General features: G+C 45.0%; 2 protein-coding genes across 4 annotated transcripts; both read right to left on the bottom strand.

Annotated features, from left to right (window-relative positions):
* Positions 1–2,051: 2,051 nt before the first annotated feature.
* Positions 2,052–9,851, bottom strand: LOC149358856 (fibrinogen beta chain-like). Its single transcript, XM_089571023.1, has 8 exons — positions 9,615–9,851; positions 8,637–8,827; positions 7,730–7,908; positions 7,008–7,269; positions 6,541–6,637; positions 6,302–6,472; positions 3,291–3,442; positions 2,052–2,334 (listed from the first exon to the last, which is right to left on the bottom strand). Exons 1-8 carry the CDS (start codon positions 9,751–9,753, stop codon positions 2,167–2,169), a joined length of 1,359 nt encoding a protein of 452 aa, XP_089427149.1. The 5' UTR covers positions 9,754–9,851; the 3' UTR covers positions 2,052–2,166.
* A 317-nt stretch (positions 9,852–10,168) lies between these two features.
* LOC149358855 (ubiquitin-conjugating enzyme E2 J1-like) lies at positions 10,169–20,035 on the bottom strand. 3 transcript variants are annotated; one of them, XM_089571020.1, is made up of 8 exons: positions 19,883–20,035; positions 19,591–19,683; positions 19,426–19,499; positions 19,221–19,352; positions 17,356–17,440; positions 16,580–16,685; positions 14,596–14,722; positions 10,169–12,493 (listed from the first exon to the last, which is right to left on the bottom strand). In XM_089571020.1, the coding sequence occupies exons 2-8, from the start codon at positions 19,619–19,621 to the stop codon at positions 11,993–11,995; spliced, it is 1,056 nt and encodes a 351-aa protein (XP_089427146.1). In that variant the 5' UTR covers positions 19,622–19,683; positions 19,883–20,035; the 3' UTR covers positions 10,169–11,992. The 3 variants fall into 3 exon arrangements, with proteins under 3 accessions (XP_089427146.1, XP_089427147.1, XP_089427145.1); XM_089571021.1 differs by having other exon boundaries at positions 19,781–20,024; XM_089571019.1 differs by having other exon boundaries at positions 19,839–20,024.
* Between the last annotated feature and the right edge of the window lie 927 nt (positions 20,036–20,962).

Here is a 20,962-nt window from a genome sequence, read left to right as displayed (position 1 = left end):
GGCTTTGGGAAGTCAAAAGCCAGCCAGCCAGCCAGCTTTTAAGATACACGCCAACGCCGAAAGCAGGCTCCACGCAGGAGCTCGGCCGGTCTGTAACAATCCAGGCATTAAATTGTATGTGAAAGTTTTTGATAGCACATGGCATTTCTAAAGGTACAACTTTGTGTGACTGCAGGTGCCAGGTCTTGCTTGTGAGACACCATGTAAAGCAACTAGGGGGCTTTTTCTCATCTCGTGCGGGGCATGTTCGTTCATTCTTTTGTATGACTCTATCCACAGTGGGTGATCAGTGAGTTTCTGTGAGTGTTGTTCAATATAGACTGACTGGATCTAGTACTTTGCAGTGCGCTCACTGCGCCATCTTTCGGCATCACTCTGTCTGATGTAGCGGCAGCAATTTTAATTGAAACAAAAGATAGTATTTCGTCGCTGCCAAGTGCGCTAGCTCCGGCGGCCTTTTGTGGACATAAGCAAGTTTTGTGCAAGTCCTAACAAAGCAGCCACAGAAACATGGCCGATCTGACTCGTGCATTTGGTGAGGATGTCACGTCTCGTGCAACTTTTTTTGGTGGTTGAAGGACTTCAAAGAGGGCAGGGATGAACCTGAATTGCAAGGAGGGGATGGTGCCCCTCTTGCAGCCTTGTCTGTGGAAACCATCAGAACAGTTGCTGCAATGATCAAAACTGATGGATGCCTTACTGTCATACAGCTTGCCTATTTCATTGAGATTTCAGTAGGAAGCACCACAAAATTCTGAAAGAACATCTTTCCATGTCAGTATGCAGTGGATCCCCCGCCTGCTTACACCAGTCCAGAAAGAAAACCGTGTAGGCGTTTGTCTCGGGTGGAAGCGGTGCTTAGAAGGGAAAGGTGAAGACAGGTAGAAGACCATTATTAATGCAGATGAGACGTGGGTATACTGCTATGACTCAGAGATGATGTGCCAAAGTACTCGTGCATTGCCAGTGAGCACGCAGGCAATGATTGTCCTCATAGGCGATCAGTTAGATAGGTAGGGCTTGGATGGCAGTTACTTACTGTTTCAATGCCAACCTTTTTATTGCAATTTTAAGTCGACATGTTCTTTCCGGGGCGGTGTCGTGAAGGTTGAGAGGTGCTCTTTGATCTCTTCAACCTGGGTGAGTTTACGGCGCCTCCTCATTTACTATAACAGAATGGTGTGGCCAAAGTTGTTCATTGTATCTGTGACGAGTTGCCGTTGCCCTTATGCATATTTTGACAATAACCTGCGCCCGTTTGTAATAAGTGAGCGTTCGTTATATGTCCAGCCATTATAAGTGGGTTCCTCGGTGGTCCTGTGAATGTATCCACAAAACCTGGCAGCCATAGGTGCGACAGTTCTTCCCTGATGAGTTTTCTCCATGCTCTCTGCTACTAGCCTCAGGGCATACGTAAACATGCAACGACAGAATGTGTGAATCAAAATTGCAAGATATCTTATGGGAAAGCACGATAGACTTGGGAGCTGTTAGGGCACTGGGAGCAGAAATTTGGTTTAGACAAATCGTCCAACTTGGGAGGCTGCTCAGAGTGCCCCAATCGTTTCACAGTTGTTGAAAAGCTTACTACATGAGTGCTTTCTGAATTCCAGTGGCACTTAGGCTGCAGGAGTGATGCTTTTTTTTTTTTAAGAGTTCTGTAAAATACAAATGTGCATTGTAATGTATGCGGAGTCTGAAGCAGATACAAATGATGATACATTGTTTTAATTCACTGCAACACTTGAAACCAACTACATGTCATAGCCATCATTCAGTTGTTGAAACCAAAACCAAAACAGTTTCAGTGAAAACTTCAATTGCAAATTATTTAGCTGTCATAGGCAAAGGTCATGGAATGATCCAAGTATATTAATGTCTAATGCATCATTTGAAAGAAGAAAACACGCAAGCAAAAATTTGATGTGGAGAGTTCTTTAATTAAAGTTAATACCGAATGTGGAGCATTTTCTTGTTTATTTACCTTGCATGCTTCCTAAGGAGGTGTTACGTAAGGGGGAATACACAAATACGCATGCAAAACTGTCTAGGTAACAAGTTCATACAGCATAGATTCAGCAGTAGCAAGTCTTTTTAAAGACTGGATTGCAATTAAAAATATTAATTGGTTTGCAGATGCTTCACGCATTGGCCTTAGCCTTATTGTTAAAGGCCCTCATTGGAGTTAGGTTCTTCTTGCGCATTTGCAGTTTTCAGGGTCTGCTGTGGTCTATTGAGCTGTCTGTGCACCGGCCGCAGCTTGATTGATGAGGTTCGTAGCACCGAAGGCCAGGGCAGCCAATAGGGAGCTTGTAGCTGCAGCTGGCCAGGTCCCTGCAATTTTAAAGGGTATCCTCAAGAACTCGGTTGCGTTTGGGAGAGAACAAAGAGAAGTACTTCATCAAAAAATAGAATAGAGCTAGCCGTTGTGCTATATTCACCGGTAGTGAAACTTTGCAAGGACTGGAAAGCAGTTTTCCTAAAGTTCAGCTTGAACAAGGTGCAACAGTACGTCTTAGAAAGAAGGCATTTGGGACACTTGGAGATTTCGTGGCTAAAAAGTTTGTACGCTTTGACTTCTTTTTGACATTATAACAGGATTGTGAGGAAACCTCATATGTAGCCTTTGTTGCGGCTGTCTTGATGTACGCATTACGCTCACCTCGCCTTTCAATTGGTAAAAACAAAAACTCTGTAGTGGGCAAGTCAAACTGGTGTGTTCTCATGTCTCTTGGACAAAATTTGAAGTACTATTACTCATGCCAACAAATCTTGAGAGGCATTGGATGGTATATCGTGTCCAGCCCACCTAAATATTAAAGTAGCAGACGCATTGAAATTTCGCATGACTTCTTTTTTTTCCTGACAACAGCTTGCAGGACCTCAGAAGTGATAAACTGCAGAAGCTATTTCCAAGAATATCCAGTGCTGTTACTCCAGCACTTTCTTCGACTGCTTTTTTCGCACATTTACCTCGACTAAGTTTTCTTGGCGCATTTCATTCATTCCTGTGCTGCCTGCCAGTTTTGTGGCGTTGTCGTGATATGCATAGTTGCCAGGGCAGCAATGGACACGGCAATGCTATTCAGTTATGAACGGACTCCATTAACCACTGATGCGGCCAGAGTTTCCTTGTATTTCAGACCTGTTGGCATGAGTCCACTGGGCCAGAAGCTAGCTAGTTAGATTCCACATATAATGACAGGCTGCCCATTGTTCCCATTCAAGAAGTGTGCACTTGTTCAACGTTGAAAGCTCATCAGCAGAATGAAAAGGCAGGGAGTTCCCACCTGCATGTAATCTCCGTTGAGGCTGCTAGTGCCACACTGGTTGTACCACCATGCTCCGTGGTGGTCCCTAGCACAGCTTCCGTCACTCCATTGGTCGTTGTCCACATCCCACGTAGAGAATGGCATTGCAGCATGAGCGCTCAGGCCGTCCCCTGCATGATGTGCATGATGTTGCATGATGTGCAGCATCAGCTGGTGACAACAGCCTATGGCTTGCAGGATGTTGCATTACTCCGCTAACCAATCGCAGCAGTAAACGAAGTGAACATTTTAATGTTTCACGTTATAAACCAACTCAGAAGCATTGAATTATTCCAGTTACAATTTTATTTTGCAATTAGCATCGTGTTTGGTTGACAAGAAAAAAAGCCAAATGATTTTTTTTGAAAATTACTGTATTTGCTTGTATGCCTCATTTTTTGTGCTGTCCGGGCAACGCTGAAATCAACCAGGAAGTACAGCAAAAAAATTTTTTTGTGAACCGCAGCGGCTCAGCGTTGTGCGGGAGCATTCGAGCAATGGCCATTTTTCTCTGTTATGGTTTTCTGGATGTTCACCTTGCGGAGCAGATTTCTTCGCGACTGCGTTGTCTATTTTGACCCAATTTGTTTTTTTGCACTCCTAGGATCGTAGTGTGGGCCAAGATATGCTTTCTTTTTCAAATTTGTAAATTTTAAATTTCTTGTATGATATTTCTCACTCTGGATATGTCAATGAACACTGCATCTTAAAAATTCAAAACCAAAACCAATATTGGCAAAATTTGTGCTTTCTGAATGTCTTGGCCTGTAGCACTCTAGTTAGAACACAGTGATTGTTGAACCAGCCTTCTGCCATATTTATTTACTCTGCAGCCTTTTCGCAAGATTCTGAGGAAAAATGTGCACAATAGAACCCAGCTATGAGGTTTTTTATTGGGCTGCGATAAAAAAAACTTAGCAGCCGGGATGTGCACTTGAAAAAACATCGTCGTCTACCGTATTTTTTTACTTACAGTCTTTGGAATTTGCAGGGCTTTGTGATTCTCGTAACCTTTCGCATGTACAAACTTTCCTTAGCGTACTGTGATGACTCTCCATATACCTGAGCATCCGTTCGAGGAAGGAAGGTGGCAGCAGTGAAGAAAGCAGGTGCACAAAGCGAGCGAAATTTTGGCACGTGTGCACGCTTTCATGCTTTTTACATGGCACAATCCTGTGTGGCAACACATGCCTTGTCTATTGGAATCTAGAAAGGGTTCTTAAAGGTGCACTGAAGAGGAATCTGAACTTGTCTTTTTGCCACGGGAACTCGATCTGCACGTTCCGAGCTTTCTTAGAAACCGCGATTTACTGCCCTGCGAGGCCGATTTCCCCAATTAAATCGGATTAACGTCCGGCTCCCGCCTTTTTTTTTTTTAATTCTGCCTCGTACGGTGGGCGGAGTCGACCAACGCGTGGAGCGCCTTTTACCCAGTCCCATGGCGGCTTGCCGATCTGCCATCGGCGGAGTAATACGTAGTAGTCCGTAGTAGCAAATAGTCCGCGCATATTTTTATTTCTTCGGGCTTATTTTGGGGCTATATTATCTGCGAATGAAACTATTTATTCATGGAAACCTAAAAACAAAATAAAGTGAAAGCAAAGCCTCCACGGGACTGGGTGAAAGGCGCTCCACGCGTTGGTCGACTCCGCCCACCGTACGAGGCAGAATTAAAAAAGAAAGGCGGGAGCCGGACGTTAATTCGTTTTAATTGGGGAAATCGGCCACACAGGGCAATAAGTCACTGTTTCTAAGAATGCTAGGAACGTGTGGATCGAGTTCCCGCGGCAAAAAGACATGTTCAGAATCCTCTTCAGTGCACCTTGAAGCTGTAGACAACAGGGAGCATACGGATGACAGAAACATGTCGGAGCCAGCCTGGTCAACTACACCCCATACAGCGCTGCGTGAGCAGCATTGTTTCATCATGGTGACATCGGTCGGTTGCGCTAGCACCGCAGCAGCGATGAAACTGCGGCAACAACTGCAACGGGATTCACACCGCCCTTAGTTATGCTCGGCGTCTGCATGGGTACAGCTCACCTGAAGCGTTTGAACAAGATGTCGGACAAGTGCTGCTTTGGCCGGTCTGCCGTTGGCGTGTGCTATACGTAGGCTGTAAAAATGTCGCCACTGGATAGACTACTGTCGCGAAGTGACATTTGCAACATAGCATGCAGAAAAGCTTGCAAATTTGCATGGCAGCCGAATTCGTAGTGACCGGACTGGCTCATGAAAACTTAGCAGCCGCGAAAATGCAGCACCCCGGACCATAACAGCGGGCTTCTACTGTATTAGAAAATTTTCTGTGGATATAACGATAAAATTTTTGCGAGAGTGCTCATAAAATTACTGATATGCTCAAAATATTTCATGTAAATATATCAAGAAATTAAAAAAAATTTGCTAGCCCCTAACAGGCTTTCCTGCAGAACAGGAGAGAATGTTAACTGCTTGTCTTCCAAAACATTCTTCTTAGCCACAGTCATGTCTTCAGGCTTGCATATCCTTGTCCTTGTTTTAAAATGCTGGGACTCTGAAGGACCTGAATAGACTAGCAGGCATTGCAGTGTATTCATGTAGCCTCAGCTTTCCCTTGGAAGATGTGAGAACCAAGTAATATCAAGTAGAAAATGTCGCCACATTGTTGATAACTGGAAATGGCCCCATGATGCTGTGCCTTTTGAAGTAAGGCACTTCTCAGGCTTTGTTCGTTAAGAATGTGACTTTCTATAGAAAAAGGGAGTAGGGAAAGGTGGGCTTCGAGTTAAAATGTTCATGCAGCTTCCTACAGTTAACTATAGTTTTATAGTGGCTGTGGTAGTAGTATTAAACTCCTTCCTGAAACCTTGGCTAAGTAATTTATAGTGGCATTGTTTTTATTAACCATCTTTATGCTGCTGCTGTTACTTGTAGCAAGCAATCTCTATCAGAACTTTTGGAAATATGCAAGGTGTAAGACTTGTGGAATGGATGGTTGGTTCACTTACCGGCGTCTCCACCGTCGAATTTTCCCAGTAGCTTGAGTACAAACTTTTCTTGTTCATTTCCGATTGCAAAGTAAGCATACGTGGCATGTACTTGCTGTCCTTCGAAATCTTCTATGTCTACTCTGACTTGGCATAGCCTCTGAGTTGTCAGCTGGTGGCTACGACTATTTCCTGCGACAGCGAGGAAATAGCTGTCACCTCCTGGGTTGCACCTTGGTGAACTCTAGGTCCAAACTCACCCAGCCAGAATTCTCCCGCAATGTTGCCAAACCCATGCTTGTAGTCTTTCCAACCTTTTTGAAAATCCATGCTTCCATCGAGCCTCCGCTGTACAACCTGCATTTGTTTGGTAGTGTTGTAGAGTATCAAAGAAAACACTCCATGCTAGTTTACTCTCCAGCATCAGGGCAGGTCGCCTGCCAATCAGCCTAAGAATAGAAATCGTGTGAAATCATCCACTTCCTTATTGCAATGCATTTTATGATGACCTTCAGAGCACCAAGAAACATGGTGTAGCCCTTGATTGCCTCTTGATTGGTGTGCTCGTCTGAACAGAGCACACTGTCAGCAGTTTTCATCAACACATTTATTTCGAATAGCAGATCTCTCGTCTGCTAACCAAGAAAGAAAGTGCGCTTGTCATTCAGCAGTGGCCGAGTTAAGCAGTTGAGCTATTTGAAAAACTCTCTGTGGAGTCAGCACCCACCGTCCAACCTCCTCCGTCAGTGTCCATGTCACAGTAAACCACCAGGGGTTCTGGGGACCCTGACGGCTGGACACGGTAAACTCCCGACGTGTTGTGGCCATCTTGCAGTATGTCCCAGCAATCTAGGGGCAATGGTGTGCTTGTAGTCTCTGCCCGACTTGTACAGGTCACTTGAACATGGCTAAATGACTGTTCCAAATGGCTCACTGCGTCCAAGAGCTGCTTGTGTGTTGCTGCCAAGTAGCTGTGGTTGCGTATGTGCCTGTTAATTTAAGAAGACACTTTCAGTCTCAAGGGTGGCATTATCTCTGCACAGTACATTGATGTCATATAAAACCAAAAGATTGGTGTTGCATGGGAAAGTTTATCAGGTTTTTTTTTTTCCGTAAGCAACAAAGCACTCACTTTCCGCTAATTCTTTACTGTGCTGCTTTCTGCTAATTTTTTACTGTGCTGCTTACTTTTACTTTTTTTACTCTCTTTTAACTTTTGTTATTCTTTTAGTTACTCTTTTTTTTTCCCCCTGATTTGCTGCAGCCCCACATGAGGAGTCTAGAATTTCAGTTTGGTGCTCTGCATTTATGAAACCTCGGGTTTCGTTGAAGTAGTAGCATATCCCTGTAGGAAGTTGCAGTGCATCTTATATTGAGTAGAACAGGAAAAGAAAGAAACTGCGCATGTATTGCAATGAACTGTGGCTTCTAGTTGGGACATGTACGTGCCTCACATCCTGAAGCAGCTCCGTGATGTTCTGCTGTAGCTGCGTGAAGGTTGCCTGCATGCTGCTGAGGCCACGACGCACACCCTGCTCACTGGGACACCTCTGCTGATGATGACATGTGGCTTGCCCACGCTGAAGTTGTCCAACATCCTCTCGTAGCAGTTCGTGCACAGCAAGGCTCTGGTTTGATGGTAACGAATTGGATGTCTCACTGCTACTGAGCCCCGAGTATTCAGCTGTAACAGTGATCCTGAGGCTCTCTGCTACTACTTGCATTAAAAAAACACACCTAAAGGTGCAAAAAAATTCACCGGGATCTTTTTTGAGAAGGTCTGGCTATTGAGAAGTCTGCCATACTTGCTAAGAAGAGTTATGTGCCGAACTCTTCAGTCCCGCACCAGAATTCAGTGCTTTATAGCTAAGTAACTAATTACTTCAAAACTAAAGGCATTAGTAGCTTTGAAATAATGCGCAATATCTATGGGTTCTCGTTCACCCAAGCTCAATGGGTATGTTAAGAAAAGAGAAGTTGTGACAAAATTCTCATTTCTTTGCATCGAGCCAAGATGTCCTCATGATTCGCTTGTCGTGCACATGCTGATCTTTCCACCATTGCCTTTGACTGTTATGCCACGCAGGTGTTAAATTGATCTCAAAGCTTTTATGGCCGGATAACCGCGAAAAGTAGTGTACAAAGAAGCAGGCAACATTGTGCTGGTTTATATTATGCATATACAGTGAAGAGGGATGGTATGTAGCAGACTGAAAGCTGTGCACGTGTCAAGAGAGAGTTCAGAACAGCTTCATCTGTGAAGGTGGGAAAAGCTGGATGCCACACTCTGATCTGTGTTTTTTTTTTTTCACATTATACTTGCCATAAACCTAAGCTTGACACTGGTGTAGCTTACCTTTGTGACATCTCCTTTGAGACTTTCTAAGCGTAGGGCTAGGCGTGCCTCCATGGCATCAAGCTGTTGTTGAAGACGTTGGTCGAGAACTCGCCACAACTCCCGAGAACGAGTTGCCTGGTCCCTCAGGAGCTGTGGTAGCTGGAGCAGTCCTTGTTCCAGGAGTGTTTCCAAAACTGGCCAATCTCTGCCTGCGGAAACGTGCCCAACTGTGCTATGGCATTGCTTTTCCAGCTTTGTGCTACACCCAGCTAGACTGCGCCAGTCAGCATCCGAGGCAAATAAACTAACCTCACTTGCAGAGCATACTGATGTTATGTGCCAAACTGCTGATTAAAATGTATCACTTCTTAGCTGCAGTGACTGGTGGGCAATTCTCTGTAAACTTTCTTATTTGCGATTTTAAGATTATGAGATACGTACTTGGTCATTCTTTGCTACAAGGTTTGAAATATTGTGCTGCAGCCTGGTAGCTTTTCAAGAGCTAGGTGACATTTATCACGTTAACTGTTGTACTTGCCATCCTTTCCAGGTTTTCCCTCTAAAATATATGAATGTACAATTTACACCAAACTCTCCAAGGCTGTTACACTGCCAGGTTTACTGTGCCTTGGGTTTATTGTCTTCTGCCTAGAGGTATACAACACTCGCTTGACTTCCTTCAAGATTTCAAGTACCTTGCAGAAGCAGCACAAGTCAACTACTACTGTAGTTCGTGCGGCTAAATCTAAAGTACAACTTCCATGTAATGTTTTCTTCCTTCGTATCAAAACTATTACAGAGAAATTAGTGGGCTACAAATAGCTTCCTAAACACAAAAAAGGCAACTTCTTTAGTTGCATGAAGCAGCTTTAGAACTTGTGAAAACTAACACATCTGTGAAGGATTAGTGTTGCAACACCCACACACACACAAAAAAAAAGTTTCCTGAGAAGCTGTTTGTGATAATGGTAGGTAATGCCACTTAACCATTCTTACCTGATGTGTGGGAGCTGGCACTGTGGAAACTGGGTGCTGGATTGACCGTAACATTTGGTTCAACTGGCAAAAAACATAGTAGAAGAAGCCACAAGACGCAAAGTGGGCCCACTTTTGGGCTTGCCAAGGGAAGAGGCATGGTGGTGTCTAGAGTGCCGATGGCGTCTTCATTCTGCCCGTTGCAACTCTCCGGCGAGCCACTGTGGCGTGGCCATCTGGCTTTCGTCTCCGTTTGCTGTTTGGTGTTTTCTCGGCTGCAGCTCCCCGTACTTGCATGGGGTGTCGTTTTGCTATTGCGAGAATGTACGTGGAGCGTACCGCTGTTTTGGTGGTTCTGTGTCTGCTGCTCATTTCGTTGAATTTTTGGTTGTAAAACCAGAGTTTGCAATGCTTAGAAATTCGAAGAAAGTGCTTTATTTCGTGTGTGTCAAATACCGGCAAAAATACATGCTTCTCCATTACACTAGAGTACAGAGCTTCTTGCCCAAAACAGGACCTCCAGGAATTCACAGTTATGTGAAATGATCAAACTGAGGTAGGCAACTATAATCAAGTACATTTCTGGGATATTTATTTAAAGCATCTTTTGAGCTAAGGTTCATCTCTAACACTGTGAAAATGGCTGTGGGTACAAAAATAACTTCATAAAATAATTTCATCTTTGTAAGAATGCAACAAAAACTTCAAAATGGAGACAACTTCATCAAGACACGTCCTTCTTCATGCCATGTCTTCGGCCGTCGAGGCACATGCTGAACTCATGATGTCAATAAAAGGGTGAAGCATGTTAAAAAAAATGCTCAGTTTACTCATGCAGAGGTAGGTAACAAAGCTACACTTATACTGCAGTTCAAGCAAATGGCAAAAAGCAGAACATGGCAAGCCACCTTATACTCTGCAGGTTTCCTATGGTTCAACAGTTCCAAGCACGAATAGTGCAGGTGATCAGGATTCAAGTGCTTTGCAAAAATCCACACACAGAGAAAAGAACATCCCCCATGCACTGCACCCAAGTACCCATGCACAGTCATGGACACAGTGACCTGAAATGACCAAATGATGGCCCAAAAAACTACCTGTTGCACAAAGCGGCTATAAGAACATGAATCAATAACGAGATCAATACTGTTAGAATGAAAGCGCAGATGTGTATACCTGGATCAGTGTAATAGAAACGTTAAAGAAGCTGAGGGCTGTGCCTCCGTTACACCTTGTTGCATCATTCCTATGATCTTTGTCCAAGCACTTTCTAGTGTGACAAAATTTTCAACAACACTTTGTGCCTGTGGCTGTTTTTCAGATGTGCCTCCACAAGCGTTGTGGATATAATGAGATAAACACCAGCACAAGAGTGCTGGTGTTTATCTTGTAGATAGTTGGTTCATGTTCTCATGTCTACGTAGAGCCGCCTGCTAACGATAGGTTTTTGTTGTTGCTCTGTTTCAAGTTGATTTGCCCCAGACTAACATTGTTTACCTTTGGTAATTTTGTGAAACCAGCTCTCCCGATAAACTGTCAGTACTTTAGTGGAATGGTGTGCGGCTTCTGGAGATGCATGTCCCCTGTGTCCTCTGCTAACGAACCCACAATTCCTGCACTTCAACTCAGCTTTGCAACTGCCCGATTTTCTTTTTTGTTGTTATTGTGAGAACGGTCAAAGATAGCCCAAAGTGCATCGACTTTGCCATTGCCATTCCAGTTAAACTACACATTTGAGCAAATCTAGTAGTGCTTGCGTGGGAAGGAAACTGGATGAATCGCTCGCAGTATGCTGGTGCTAAATCCACTTTTCGTGACTACTTCCCAACTTGTTGCTTGAGAGATTACGCCTACTTTCATTTGCTAAAAGTTTACTCCTGCATGCTAAATTCTTGCACAACTCAGCAAGACATGCAGGTTACCAGAGAGCCTTTACTCTGATACAATGTTTCTTTCTTGGTTGTAATCTAGGGTGAAGCTTCTCTGCAGTGCCTATTACCTAGAGCAGCAACATTTTAGTTAGCTCATTTCTTTACTACACTGTACATCAGCCACCTACAAAGCTTCCGATGAGGAATTTTGAACAACACAGCATCCCATGGGAGGTCACCTGGCCACTCTTAGTCAAGAGTCACCTCGCCATAGTGCAGTGACCAACAGTGGGCAAATCGCCACTACAGTCACTTCTTCTATTCCTCCTCTTTTTTTTTTTTGTTTTCTGAAATGAACAATGATGATCGCTGCACACATGCCAGTCAATTTCACAACATGAGTCCATTGCATCGCCACCCAACTAGTTCATGCCACCACTGCACACTTGCATCAAAGATCACTGGCACACATGGAATCGGCAGACTCGTTCATGTTCAAACCACCACTGACACCTCGACGTCTAGCGATCACAGGAAGAAGACGCGCCGTATGAGCAGGCCCACGAAGGCACTGCCCACAAGCCAGATGGCCGCATTATATGCCAGGCGCACGTTGTTTCCTGAACTTGCGCTCATCGCTCGGTTTCCCGCACCCACGACGTTCTCCTCAGCAGCCACTGCTAGAGGCTGCTGCTGCTGGGCTAGTCGCTCGGCACGCTGGGCCAAGATCCGTGCTGCTGCGAGGCGACGCTTGACAACCTCTGGTGTGTCTTCGGCTGTGTTGCCTCCACTCTGAGCAGACACAGCACTCTGCGAAGAAGGCTCACTGGCGGTAGTGTTACCACTTGCAGCAACTGCTGTCTTGCTGGAGTTTGTGGTAGTAGTAGTAGCAGCAGCAGCAGCAGTTGTAGTTGGTGGCTGTGTTGCGCCACTGGTGTCGCTGAGTGTCGACGGTGTCGACGGTGCTTTCTCCTCGGGTGATTTGTTTTTTTCGCCTGTTCCAGGCACATTGGACCGCTCACTGGCATCCTGCACAGCACACAACGGGAACCTCATCAAACGCTGTGTGATATTGTAGCTGCAGTTTTTATGCGTTACTTCAGTGCTGCACAGCATTCATTAGGCTACATTTTTGCGTACTACTAAATTGGAACTTCTGTCCCTCCCCTCTAATGCCTTGGTGCCTTGATGGAAAAATATATATAAAACCTGCACGGGTACCAGGATTACAGACTGTAGCAGCATACGCAGCTTTCTTATCCCTGCAGCAAAAATTTAGCCTATCCGCAACATTATGACTCCAGTGGAACACTTCCAACGATGCTGGACTTGGAAATAGCTGCCACAGGCTGAAGAAACACGAACTAGTTACTAGTGTGACAGTCTAGAACACAATACTAGTATCCTGACAACTTCTTGGTGCTGCCAGATGCAATTAGGCTCTCTTCAGGGTCCAAATGATAGCATGTATTGCACTCTGTGGCTGAGGCTGCAGGTACGAAATCAAACACGATTGCAAATGCAAGTGTAGTCTAACACGATCTGAGGTAATCGCTTCCGTTCCAGCTAAACAGGACCGATAAACTTTTCTTAGTGTGATGGTAACTTGCTCAACAATAAAAATGACTGTGCAGATAAACTAAGTTGGAGCACACTAAACCTGAGCAGGTTAAGCGTGGAGTAATCGCCTTCAAATTGGTTCAAGTCAACTGAACCTCCAATTGTTGCTTGCTTCAGGCACCAACCAGAGAGGCACATTGCCTTTTCCAGTGATAATTACAAAGTGACGAGTCTGATATCAGATTTATGTTTTGTGTTCTGTCTGCGGGGGTACTCTTTCAGAGGTAGGAAGTGTCAAGACACGCTTGCTGCAGGTATCACGACAAAGCAAGCACTGTGCATCAGTGCTTTTGCTGGCCATTAGTAACAATGCCTACAGAAACAAGTGGCCACTGTACGAGGGGGTACCCAAAAGAAATCGGACTAAATTTTTTGGTCGGCAAAGCTTCTGTGGTACCGCGTTTTGCCACTAGGAGCGCATATAACGAACATTCCAGAGTCAGTAAGCTGAGTGCCGTCGTTGAAGCAGGTCAGACTAGTCTAGGCAGAGTTTTAGAGTGACGACTGTTTTGTATGAATGTCGTTTTTGCAATGGCTGATTTTCGTGAACAGCATGCGCCGGTGAAATTCTGATTTTTGCTCGGAAAAAGTTGAACGGAAACTCTTGAAATATTCAGAAAGACGTTCAAGGACGGCGCTATGGGGACAACTCAAGTGTTCCTGAATCGAATCCTGAATCAAAGCAACAATCATGCCAATGGAAAACTTCAAATTCACCTCGCCTCAAGAAAGCTCGTCAGGTGAAACCAAACCTCAAAACAATGCTGATTTGTTTTTTCGACGTGAGAGGAGTCGTCCATTGAGAATTTGTTCCGCAGGGTCAGACAGTTAGCCAGGCTTTCTACTTGGATGTTTTGAAAAGATTGGGCAACAGTGTGCGGTGGAAGCGGCCAGATTTGTGGCGTTCGGGTGACTGGTTTTTCCATCATGGCAATGCCCCTGCTCACACAGCCCTGTCTCTACCACAATTTTGGACCAAAAACGGCATGACCCCTATTCCTCAACCCTCATACTCTCCCGACCTTGCCCCGTGCTACTTTCTTTGTTTCCTAGAATGAAAAAATAGGTGAATGGAAAGCGTTTCGCTGATGTTGCTGAGGTGAAGAAAAAAACGACGGAGGCACTGTCAAGCATCACAAAAGATGAATTTAAACAATGTTTTGAAAAATGGAATGAAAGATTCGACAAGCGTATCATTGCAAGTGGGGAATACTTTGAAGGAGATCGAAGGTCTGTGTTTAAAATGTGAACAAATAAGTTCAAACAAAAATAAGTCCGGTTTCTTTTGGGTACCCCCTCGTACACACTCACAGACAAGCTTTCTGGAGGCCAACTGCGGGCGTCACCAATGCACTATGAAGAATACCATTCTTCAGAAAAGTGCACACACATCTGTGCACTTGCATTCCACTGTAGCCGTAAATGATATTTTTGATTAAGGCGTTGACAGCATTTGGGCACATGAACATATCACTACACAGCACAACTGGAAACGGAAGTCATGCCCTAACCTTGAACATGATCTGCGCGGCTTGTTCCCTTGCTTCCTTGTCAGCAGCGATGTCCTGTGGCTCCTGTGAACGCTCCTTGAGCAGCCTAGCTATAGGACCACAATTTGGGCACGTCCAGGTCTGAGACCTAAAACAAAAAGCAAAAGAATTTTTTTTGTTGTTCTTTTACTGCTGCTGTTAGCAGGAATGAGATGGAAAGCACAAGGCAGCTCCACGTTTCTACATGGTAGACAACTCTCGTCTTGACAAAATAGGCTTCAGAAACACCAGTGCTCTTGTGCAATGGGAAAAACCATTGTATAGCCAAGTGAGCCCGCTGTTTTAATAATCCAGAAAGCAATTTTTATGAAATCTCACAAGAACTGCTGCTTTGTAATGGATTCGTCGGCTTAGCAATGAATAACACACACTTTTCTCATACACAGTACAGGTGCACTCCAAGAGACTCATCCAAACTCTGAGTTAACGGTTTGGGCTAACAGCAGAAGGACTCTCAATAAAAGCTGGCAGATTCAGTTGGCCAGCCTCAAAACTTACTTGGTAACTAGGATGACAGTTTCAGGAAACATTTTTTTTTAGATCCACTCTATACTCTTCATTTACCCTGGCCCGTTTGTTGGGTTTACGGTAAAAAAAGAAATCAATCCTTCAGCTTTCAAGTCCTCACATTCGATACACAGCAAAAGTGTTGCCATGCATCTATATGTTCAGTCGGCATGAAACGCCAACAAGATAAGGCAGTAAATACTCATTAGCATCCACCCATGCGCAGCCCTGCAGCTGCACAGGAAAGTTATACAGCTCCAACAGACTCTTCGTAGTTAAAAAAAAATTTGTCCGTGTCAGGGGTTGAACTTCGAGCGACCACCTATCCTGGGCAGTCACTGTACCAAATAAGCTAACCAGGATGGCTTGCAGAGAGCAGGGTGAGGTCGAACTTATCGATAATTTGAAGCAGGAAAAGTGCTAGTCCAATATGTTCAGGGGAATCCCCCCAGCGTGGGGAATTAACTCATCTTTGGGGATTCCCCTAAATACATTGGGCAAACAGGATAACTGCAATGCAAACACAATTAAATGCTGGAGAAAAAAAAATACCCGCGGTGTTATTAACATTTTCATACAGCGGTTTTCACGCCTTCGAAGTGAAGTCTTATGATTTTCCTGTTCCTGTTTCAACTGTATCGTTCACAATCCAGTTGATTCAGACATGGCATGACGATGGTGAAATTTTTTTCAAGCATGAAGAGAAAACAAGACATTACCAGAGCACCTCAGCACGGATGCATTAAGGGGGGACACTGGTCTTGAAAAGAAAATTTTATTAATTTAGTCACAGTTATGAAATTTTCAGGGCACATGTATTTTTGTGCGCTGATTCTAGATATGTCATTTAATTTCGTGTAAAACAATTCCTTGAGCACTTATGCACTTTTTATGCAAGTATTTTGTGGAGAGTTCTGAAGAAAATTTGCTGCAGGAAACTCGCTGAAGTGTATGCCATTGGGTTCTCTTGACACCAAGGAATGCAATAAGGGTAAAAATATCATCCTGGCTCTCATAGAACTTGAGTAATAGGGTACGGACGCTGCAACTTCAGACACAGGAATACACATTTTCCTTCCCATTTCTGAAGCGACAACTTCAAAACTCTATAACTTAAGTTCTATGATAGCCAGGAAGACAATTTCACCCTTATTGTATTCCTTGGTGTCAAGAGAACCCAATGGCATGCATTTCAGTGAGTTTCCTGCAGCAAATTTTCTTCAAAACTCTCAGCAAAATACTAGCATAAAAAGTGGATAAGTGCCCAAGGAATTGTTTTGCATGAAATTAGATGACATATTTAGAATCAGCACACAAAAATACATATTCCCTGAAGATTTCGTAACTGTGACTTCATTAATAAAAATTTTTTTTTCAAGACCAGTGTCCCCCCTTAAATAAGAGGCCAGTGGGCCCAAGCCAATAGGCACGCACTTACTTTTTTGCAAGCTGCTTCCGTTCTTGAGCACTGTAGTCCAGGGACCCAATTGCACCGCTTCCATGAGTTGGCATGAAACCAATTATTGCCAGCAGAGCAGTGCGCACTGCAACATGGCACAAGAAGAACCACAACGGTGAAAACTAGTTAGCACTGGACAAGACTGGCAAACGTTGGTGAGTGAAGTTTTCGAACAAACCCCACTACTAAATGTCACGGATTCAGACTTCCCGGGGTTCTTTTAACATGCATCAAAATCTCGGTACATAGAGGTTTTTGCATTTCACCTCCATCGAAACACAATTGTTCCGGTCGGGATGAAACCTGCCACCTAGGGCTAAGCAGCAGAAAGTGATAGCCACTAAGCTACCAAGCCACGATGGAAGGTGCATGAATACACTGCTGTTGAATCTACTCTAAAAGAATGAAGTGGATGCGTCCAAGTCATTAATACAGTGGCCCAAAAGAACTTCAAAAAGTTGTTTTCATTGCATTTCTCATAGTCGGTGAAACAAGCTGGTCATTTCTGATGCCACTACACTGTCACTGGGTTCAAGTTGAAAGCAACAGCAAGACTACTGTCAAACTTGACTAAATAGTGAATTGTTATGTGGTTTCGGACCAATGATAATTACACACTAGCACATAATTTATGGAGAACAACCAACACTATCCACCTAACCAAATCAATGGAGTATAAAAATTAGAATGAACTTGCACAGCAGTGCAGACAAATTTCTACCTATCAACACACACACAAATGATTATGCACTCACATGACCATGACGGCTGCCAGGATTCAGGGTGGTGGCCAGAGATACTGAGACAGATCTTTTTGTTGGTCTCAAAGCGTCCATTAGGCTGCGGTGACACAAAGCCAGGTTTGAAGCTCTAGAAACAGTACTCCGCATGCCTTGTAGGCATTACAAAGCAGCAACAATGAATTTGGAAATTTGCAGCTTGTACTTGAAGCATGCAGACTACACTGTTTAAACCGCAAATATCTGTATAGTTGGACACAAGTAAAGACATGAAGCAAGCAAACTGCTCTCAAAGAAGGTTCTCTAACCGATGACATTGACCTATTGTCATGACGTTGCACTCAACCGCCTTGCACCGGCTACAGCTGCTAGTCGGTGCAAGACAGCCAACAGCCACATCGCAAGAAAAGGTTGAAGCCATTGTTACTCCTTTAGGGACATTAGGTGCTTTGTTCTTGAGTTGCACCTGATTGAAAAAACTAGCTGCTCTACCCTCAGGTGCAAGGATATTCGCTGCTTGGGTATGGCATGTGCTGTTTCTTTGATAATTAGGGTAAACTTTATCACAAGAACATGGCTGAAAGCGTTACATGTTAAAAAAAATGGCTAAAAGTGTTGTATGATAATTCAAAAAGTGTATTCCTCTCCTCCGGTTCGCCTTCCTTTCACACCTTGTTCAAACAAATCACAGTAATACGATATTTCTGGAAATGTGTTTTTTAAGTTGGAAAGAGTTAAATCAGTCCAATATGAAAAAATGCTCGATATGTTGTCCCTAGACTGTGAACCCATTTTGGTGAATCCATAAAGTCATGCTATATACCATACATATTCAATGAGCGGCCCGATGTTGTTTTCGACTTATACACTTGCAGTCAGTTACGTGATGCCACTGTTAAGCTTGAACTATTGTGAGTCGAAGTGGTAATCGTTCAACAAAAACTACAGCAACAGAGGTGGCTGCTGCTGGATAGTGCCCTACAAGTCTACTTGTGGCTTTCGCATGTGCACATCGTGTATTACATCCTTAAATTGAACGGGGTAATATTTTTATTAAAAACAAATTAAAAGTTGCGAGCAAATCGCATATCAATGGTTTGCTTGCTTTTGGCAGTCTCGCACTGTTCCAGCATTGTCCTTGATGCACCCTTTTCCTGTAAGTCCTGGTAAACTGCTTTTAAACACTGCATGTCAATTATGCCTGTGGGGGCACGCAAACACTTAGTTAATAAAAAAGATAGAAAATGGCTAGATTTCACGACACATGACGCTAATTGCATGTTCATAGACATTTTTAGCAGGTGAACCAGATAAGGTACACTACTCACAATTGTCTAGAGCATAAAACTCGTGAGATGCAGGGTAAAGAATGTAACATCTGACCTGGACTGTTGAGTTTCCAGGATGATGCTAGGTCATAAGTGCACACACATAGACGCACAAGCTACACAAACAGCCAAAGTGCCTTGTTATTACCGCATTTTGTTACTGCTGGCTGGCATCAGAATTCTGCTCTATTCAACATAGATTACAGCACTTAAATGTGAACTGTTCTATACATGCGAATAACCTTAGCAGCAACAGCTGATCTGAAAAGCAAATCTGACTACAAACCGCTATGATCACGTCAGTACTGTTAACGACTTCAAAGAGGTAAAGAGACTGTTTCGATGAACAAGGTGAAATTCCATCGCAGTAACTGAGAGCAAACGAATGGACGAGAGAACGTCATCAGTGCTGCTTGGTTATTTCGGCGACTGTTCTCATAAGCTGCTTTGCCGTTATCGTATGATCGCGGGTGATAATATTAGTATGTGCTATGCTACAAGCCGTTATGACAGCCGTTAAGGCGCAATACTCGCAGTAGAGAGCGATCTTACCGTCAGAAGTATGATGCTAGGTGGCTTCATAGGATAGTCTGGTGGCAAAATAACGCGGCCATGGTAAATGCCTCCGTCAAACTCCGATTCCGGTGGTCCACGAACGGTGAAATGCCACTCAAACAGGTTGTCCTACAACGAACGATCACTTTCAGCAACAAGGCGTGCCTCGAAACTATCCGAAGCAGGCAAAAACCTTCCTTACGTCTAGCGGTTGCGCAAAATATTCTTCCGTCGCTTCGTGCAGCTCCTGGGCCTCTCGCATAAGCCGCTTCACGGCTGCAAAGTGTTTTGATCGCAAGCGTTGCTTTTAGCCAAAAGCCAAGGTGATTACGTAGCTTGAAAAGCCGGAAAAAATCGAATAACTCACCTGGACTTCGGAGATTGTATTGCCCCTCCATGACAAGCGGCTAGGCGAAGCAATATTTACTCCTGAAACCTGGCGGTCTTGATCCTGGACGTACTGCGTGAAAAAAAAGGTGGTGTTAATTACTGCGGCGCCACTAAACAATGCTAAAGGCGAAGACAGCGGAGCGCAGTTGCCATGTAAACATGCAAACCTGACGTGGCTGCTACAGCGGAGACGCAGAGGCTATGCGCTATCAAAATACCGCCTACCTAGCGAGATGATTGGCTCTCTGCGTGCTCAGAGGCGTACGTACGAACAGCGTGTTGAATGCGGGTCAAAGGTCGTCCCTGGCAAGGCGGTACAGCACATGAAATTCTGGCGGAAGTCTTTCGGCAGCCGCGACAGCAGAGCACCGCACACCAATCCACCGTCGCCACCGTCATCAGCAGAAGCCGCAAGCGCTTTTGCCGCCAGAGGCGCTACGTCGCGTACGGCTTCAATGTAATCTTCAACTTTAACACCTCTAGTGGTCGTCTGGGCTGGCATTGGTTGGCATCAAGCATGGAGGAAGAAAACTAGGAGGGAGCATGACGTCACAATCTTGAAGCCTAGTCATAAAAAATATAATGGAAAGAATTATGGGAAATAGGCCCTCACGTGACAAGGCAGTGGTAGCTCTTAGCCGGATTTCGGTTTCGGTTTCGCTCTTTCGCTGTACGAGCAACTGCGCGACCATGTGCTTGTGTTCACTGACGGCTCCGTGGTGAGCGCAAACTGCTCGCTCGCCGCAGCGGCCACCGTCCCCGAGCGACGCGTGCGCTGACTGCGGCGCAGTGGAGACATTTGAGCACATGCTCCTTCGCTGTGCCGCTTCTGCAGTGCCGCGTCGCGAGATTCTCGCGGCCTGCAGGGCGCTGGGAAACATCCCGGACAATCTCGAAGAGCTCCTGTGGCCGCGCGGCAGTGCGCGCACCCGTGACAGAATAATGGTGAGCCTCTGTGCGTTCATCGAGCAGGCGGGCTTGACTTCCCGCTCGCTCTTCGCCAGGTAGTGCACGCGTGACACGAACGCTTCGTGGGTGCTACCTCGGACGGTATACGCGGCCGGGCGCCCCACCCCGGCCGCTAGTGCAGTGTGCCGAGCGCGCGATTAGTCCGAGACAGGACGCTTCGTGCGCGCGACTATGTGCATACAGTTTGCTTTTTGTAAGTGATTGTGCGCAGTGGCCGGGAGACCCCGCGCAGGGGCAGACGTAAAGCCGCCGGCACTCTCTCTCGACAGTGAGAGAGAGAAATACTTCACTGCTGCATTTCACGTCGGAACCGCGTATGTGCGCTAGCGTATTCGGCGCGACTTGTGCCTTGAGAATAGCGGAGAACGGCGGGCCCATGG

Source organism: Amblyomma mixtum, chromosome 2 (genome assembly GCF_055824585.1).
Source record: "Amblyomma mixtum isolate Tamu chromosome 2, ASM5582458v1, whole genome shotgun sequence".
NCBI classification, from domain to species: Eukaryota; Metazoa; Arthropoda; class Arachnida; order Ixodida; family Ixodidae; genus Amblyomma; species Amblyomma mixtum.
The sequence above is the reverse complement of the archived record's forward strand: the minus strand, read 5'-3'. Positions and strand labels throughout refer to the sequence as shown.